Raw genomic sequence first — 6,464 nt, 5'->3', positions numbered from 1 at the left:
TCATTCATACCCTATTACTGAATATTTCTCAAACGTCAAGTATCTGACAGGTTTAGTACTGAGCACCACAGCATCCTGCAATAGGCTACCTCTGATTTATAGAATAGTTTCTTTTCAGATAAACCTTTTGTGATAAAAACATAATTCAGTAGACAATGTTTATAAACTCTAAAATAAGTTCAGCATGGTCTATTAATTTCCAATTTATTTTTAATCTGTTTATAAAGTTAACTATGGCTTATTATAAATATTCATATATGCAAATCACTTCCCCATACTCCTTTAAATTCTAGTATTTAAAATTAGCTCAACAGCTTAATAAATTTGCCACATTTAACCAAATCAAATGTATTTAAAAAGCGTGGTTTTCTTTTCTTGCTTACTTGCTTGGCCTAAAAAATAAAGCAAGCACTGGTAGTCCCATAATTGGTCAGAGAAGAACAATCACACTGTAAAGGTATGTTGTACTTTTTTATTCTGATAAATAGAGCAAAAATCTTGTGAACTATGTAGCATATGAAATAATATACTGTAAATAACAAATGAGAACAGTTCAAAGGTCTTTAATATTTGAAAAACTATGTACATATTACATTTTATCAAAGAAAGGCCAAAAGATGTCAGCTTTGTCAGCTTGAAATCATTAATAAAATATTTTGGTTGGTCTCTAATCCCAATTCCACATTTTTTGCCATCTAAATTATACATTGATTTAAAATCAAATGTGGGAAAGTAAACACTAATGTCTTTGTAAGTCAACAACAAAAATTTATCATTCACCCTTTCTTTTGGGAATCAACAGGACTTATTTTCTATATCATTTACAATGAGGCTAGAATATCTGTGATAACTACAGCATTTCAAAAGAGATTTCTAAGGCTGCTTCATTGTCACGCTCAGTAATTTTCAGATGGGCCAAGGGTAGAAATGAGTGTGAGTAGAAGACAATGAAATTAAAAACCAGGTAGACAAATGGTGGTAGAAATACTAAGGATAGGGATCAGGACAATCAACTAGGTGTCTGAGAAGAATCAAGTCATTTGCTGACTAACATTAGGAAGAAGCAAACTCACAGGAAACACTACGTGTCTCAAATTAAATTCAAATCTATTCACTTGAGGTGGTTCTTTGATGTGGGGACTATTGTCATAAAAACCCATTGCATTTTCAAGGGCAAGAGACTTTGCCACTAAATAAGATGATATTATCCTTCATGATGAAATACAGGAATGGGTGGTCAGCTCTAAACACTGTAGACTCAGGAAGTTGCTTTTCTACGATGTTACTTCCCGTGGCAGCAGTAGCCTCAGTACCCTCCTCGGTGACCTCTATGTAAGACTTGTGCATTAGTTTTGACAAATATAGACGGCCTCCTGAAGCTATCCCAGAGAGGTCAGCTCGGGATTCATCAAAGATATCTTTCAGCCCTAGGGCTTTTAAATAGTATTTGATCTCATAATCCTTCTCTATCTTGAACTGAGGGAAAAACACCTCGACATACTGAGAGGTCATTTTTCTTGGATTGGTCCATTCCATTAGATTCCGAAAGGTCAGTTTACTTTCAATCTGTAGAAATAGTTAAAAAGTGATTTAGAATCATATGATTAGGCAATGGATAAAGCAACAACTACAAAGATATATAGTTTTCCATAATTACCCCATTCTGGACATTTTTATGTAGGTATATAAATGGGTCCTTGGGTAGTCTCAAAAGGGAAAACTATTCAAATGAATACTTCAAGTACTTTTTGACAAATCACATGTTTAATTTGGCCTACTATGGGAAGGCATGAATTATTTGCACTTCAGGGCAAGTTTGTTCTCTGCCTGCACAGGAATAGAAAAGAACCAGGGTGGAGCAATGCACAGGAGAAGAAACTTGGGAATCAGATCATCAGAGGGAGAAAGGAGCTCAGCAGGCATTTAAATCAGTGTTTTCTGGCCATCTTCCCAAAATGAAAGACATAGAAAATGATAATGCTCGCACAGCTTGCTGGAGTAAATCGATAGAACCTCAGGTGACCTGAGCCAAGGATCCCAGAGCTCCAGCCCTAAGGGCTTGGGCGATCCATATCTCCCAACATCATCACTCACACTGTCTGAGAGCCTTGGATCCAAACCAACTTTCCTATTCAACAGATGAGACAACCAAAGCTCACAAGGATGCAAGGAGATACGCCTGGGATGCAAAGCAAGCAATCTTAGTTACACAGCTAGGAGCCCGCGTCTCACTTACCAACTCTATTGCTGCCCCCAAATGATTCACACATTGAATTCACCAACTCTTGAATATTGGGAATTGGCTATACATTCTTCCAGATTTATAATGAGAAGCTATTTCATGAATATTATTTAGAAATGATATACAAGGGTATTCTTCTCAAATTCGGGCTCACTATAATCTTAAACAGCTTTTCACCAATATTGAACTTTACTTGTATTCTTGTCAAGAACCTGAAGGTATATAATTAAATTTATTCTAATTTAAATTGTCCATGTGTAAATGATACAGTTTGTAGTTAACCTGTAATAACTTTTTACTCTGAGTTGGATTGTTTTTTTTTAATTTAGCCCACTACAGAGCCAACATCCTCATCATTATTTGGTTATGTAGGGTTATGCAGGTGTTTAGGATTATACAGCATGAAGGTTTATTTTAGTTGAATCCACTTATTACTAGATAAATCTGTTACAGAAAAAGAACACCCAGATAATTAGTGCAAGACCCAAGGTATCTTTTGAGCTTGTTCTATCTGAATTACTTATTATTATTTGGGGGCGGGGGAGGGTTGAAGTCTCACTCTGTCCCCCAGGTTGGAGTCCAGTGGCACACTCACTGCCACCACAGCCTCGACCTGCTGGACTCAGGTGATCCTTCACCTCAGCCTTCCAAATAGCTGGAACTACAGGCGGTGCCACTGTGCCCAGATAATTTTTTTATTGTAGAGAAGAGGTCTTGCCGAGGAGCCCAAGTTGGTCTCAAATCCCCGGGCTCAGGCAATCCTCTCGCCTGAGCCACCACATTCGGCTGGGTTACTTTTTAATTACAAATTATTTTAGGCTGAAATAATTGATGTGTACTGAAATCTGAGTGGTATAAAGATTATAAGGCAAATTTTTTACTTAATACAAGTACCAATATTTTATATGGTCGCACTTTACATTTAACAATGCCAATATTATGACATTACTCTTGCTGCTCATGTCAAAAGGATATTAAGATGAAAATTTAATGAATGAAGAATGAAAATCTTTATAACTACTCACTAGTCTTTGCTTATGTAGAAACTATATTTACAAAACTTTAAAATCATGTTTTTAAATTCTAGGAAAAAGATGGATATAAATAATACCTCTGAATAGTAGGCCTGTGAATTTCTTTATATTCTCTCTACTTGTCAATTATTCTACAAAAAACATTAATTATTTTTCAAATAGAAAACAAATATTTTAAAATGTAGTTGTAGCTTTTTAGTGTGACTGAGATGCCTATGTGTGTGCATATATACACACACCAACACACATATTTTTACATTAATACCTATCAGAAAAAAATTAGCTGAATTCAAAGAACCTCCATTCCCTTTTAATAGCAGCACTTTACTTCCAGCCCCTGCCTCATTCAGTGATCTTTAATGGCTACCATCTCTCAGCATTCCAATATCTAAAATTTCTGATGTAGGAAAATGTAGAAAAAAGATTTAAATAGATGGAAACTATCGCTTAAAAAATAAAACTAAGTTTTAAAGTTAAATTTGAATTTCTCTGTCAACAATATGGTTGCTGTCAACATCAAACGAGATAATACAAATGAAGCTCAGATGCTCGATAAATGATGTCTATTATTTCTTTTGATTGGGAGAACAGAGAAGGAAGATAAGTCTAAGACCTCTGAGACCGCATATCAAAGACTCAAAGATCCAAGATCAGGAGGAGGAAGGGCTGGAAGGAGATCAAGATCTGAGACACAGTGATGGTGTCTGGCTTGCAAGGCCACCACTGTGTGCCCCTTGCACTATGCTAGTGTGTTTCTCCTGCTATATCAGTCACAGGATAGTCCCTAACCTCTGCTTTTCACTAGAGACACTGCAGCACAGAGTGAGATCAGAAGTCTCAGAACTCCATTATGCTATACCTGCCTGTAGATGCTTAGTCTATCAACATTTTAATAACACTTAAAAGATTGTTTTCGTGGCCAACCACCAAGAAGATCTAAACTCATGCCTTTTGAATTCCATAGCTGAGATTTGGAGGGTTCTAACTTTACAGCTATTCAACAAAAATTATGCCAAGCCAAGATAAATTGATCTCAACATCTACAATGGTATCTGGCACAAAGTAGGTATTTTAAATATTTGTCAAATAAACGAATAAGTGGATAAGTGTCTATAAAACATTATCAACAGTATACTAAAAGTCTTCTTATTCCCCAGTAGTGAAAGTGACAGTAGTAACTTACTTGGGATATGTCATTCTCAGGTAGTAGAATGTACATGCTTATGCCACCATTATATTTGAGCTCAAGAACCTGCATAGATGGGTCCTTAATAACAGACAAATTGAACTTCCGTTCCTGATGCATCATGGCAACTGCTTTCCCAGAACACTGAAAGTCAAATCACAAAAAATTACTTATAATCCCACATAATTTACTTAGTGACCAAGAACATATAAGAATACTACATATTGAATATGTACTTGGTCAATAAGTTTTTGCTCAGTTTATCCTGTAGATTATTCCTGACATGTTGCCAACAGTGACTGCATTGTTGCATGTCTTGTGGTAAAAGCAAAGACTCAGGGTTTCACTCATTGGATTTAAAATTTGCTAACTGTGTGACCTTGGGCAAGTTACTATACCTCTTTGTGCCTCCACGTCTTCATCTGTATAATGGGAATGACAATAGTCACCACTGCATAGAATTGTTATTGTCATGAGTTTTATGTAAATTAATATATATAGCACCTGGAATCTTGCCTTGTACTTAGTGTTTTAACTGGAAATGTCTCTATAACAAGTAATGAATAATTATCAGAATAAAAAATGAATGCTATAAATTTCTTCTCTTGTCAAAAGTAAACAGCAAGCTAACACTATAACTTATACTTGGAAATGCAAAAGTTTACTATATAACTTTTTCCCTTGTAAAAGGAAACACATCCCTGCTTTGACTCAGAAAAATCATTGTTGGTAATTGACTCCAATTGTGGAACTCACAGTCAAAATTGTATGTTATTTTTTTTAAAGTACACCTAATATCATTATATTTTCTTCTTATAGGCCTCCAAGTAAAATATCTTAAAAATATTTATCCTTGAATACTTTTTGTCAATTTTGAATATGTTTTAAGAAATACCAATTTATGGGATACCTCTGATTGTGTTTTATAACCAGCATTAGCAGGAAAATAGAACGTTTGCTTGGTGAATCAACTGACCAGATGGTAGTGGTGATGCAGAAGAAGAAATGGGTAAAGAAATGGTGAACCCAGCATTACTAGGTAAATGTCATAATTTCCTGCAAAGACATACCATTTGGGAAAAAAACCCCTTAAATTAAAGAAGAGATTTACCGCTTACCTTTGGGGACTTGAAACGGCAATGTATGGTTTCACTCTTGATGAAGGCTGATTTCCACCTGCCTTTGAAGTACACAGCATTCACGAGCACCATGACAGCAGAGGAGCTTATGCTACCTTCCTCAAACACGGTTTTGATTTTGCCTTTTGAAAAGCAAATTAAGGAAATATGTGAATTTTGAATGCAACTTTTAAAGATGTTTTGAAGACTATTCATGGGCATGAAGTTTTTCTTATCACATAATTATTATATACTAATAAGGATATGAGTAAAAACCTCTGAGCAATTAATACATCCAGAACTTTCTGAACACTTCAGGTACAATCTTTGCTTTAACCCTCACAAAATCCCTGTGAGGTAGGTACTATTATTGGTTACATTGAAAAAATTGAGGCACAGAGAGATTAATATTGTGAACAAAGTCATACAAGAAAACAATGGCAATAAAATCCAACCTAGGAAAACCGTCCTTGGAGCCTCTGCTCATAGGCACCGAACCACCTACTGCATTGACCAGGCCACCTCTGGTTACTACATCATCCCAAATATAACTTAACTCTAAACAGTTGAAAGAATAAATTCCCTCCTTCAGTTCTACATTCATGAGATTTTTGCTAGATTTCATGAATTATTTTGCATATTTGAATTACAGCAGTGAAAAACATAGCCGATGCCATCCTTGGGCTCACAGTCTAGCAAAAAGTAGTCAACAACCAAAAAAGTAGTCATAATTCATCAGCAGCATAAAGTTGTGATCAGTGCACCATGGGAGCACGGCAGGAGATGAGCAGCAGTTGTATCTATAGACACTCCCCATTACTCACATTGAGCAGTGCCTAAACAGTTTTCAGTCAGATCACTGGTGGCATTAGTGTGAACCCTAT

At 35.8% G+C, this 6,464-nt stretch overlaps 1 protein-coding gene across 2 annotated transcripts in view; it reads right to left on the bottom strand.

Moving 5' to 3' along the window:
* Positions 1 to 1,017: 1,017 nt before the first annotated feature.
* The window catches only part of SERPINB7 (serpin family B member 7), a 41,255-nt gene continuing 35,808 nt past the window's right edge, over positions 1,018 to 6,464 (bottom strand). For both annotated transcript variants that reach the window (XM_008067263.1, XM_008067262.1), the window contains exons 6-8: positions 5,581 to 5,723; positions 4,460 to 4,606; positions 1,018 to 1,566 (exon numbers count right to left, since the gene is read on the bottom strand). In XM_008067263.1, the coding sequence (XP_008065454.1) occupies positions 1,168 to 1,566; positions 4,460 to 4,606; positions 5,581 to 5,723 (689 nt within the window). In that variant the 3' untranslated portion in view covers positions 1,018 to 1,167. The remainder of the gene's footprint in view (positions 1,567 to 4,459; positions 4,607 to 5,580; positions 5,724 to 6,464) is intronic.

Source organism: Carlito syrichta, unplaced genomic scaffold, assembly GCF_000164805.1.
Source record: "Carlito syrichta isolate Samal-C Ts95f unplaced genomic scaffold, Tarsius_syrichta-2.0.1 Scaffold309460, whole genome shotgun sequence".
NCBI lineage: Eukaryota > Metazoa > Chordata > Mammalia > Primates > Tarsiidae > Carlito > Carlito syrichta.
This window is presented reverse-complemented; position numbering and strand designations above follow the sequence as displayed.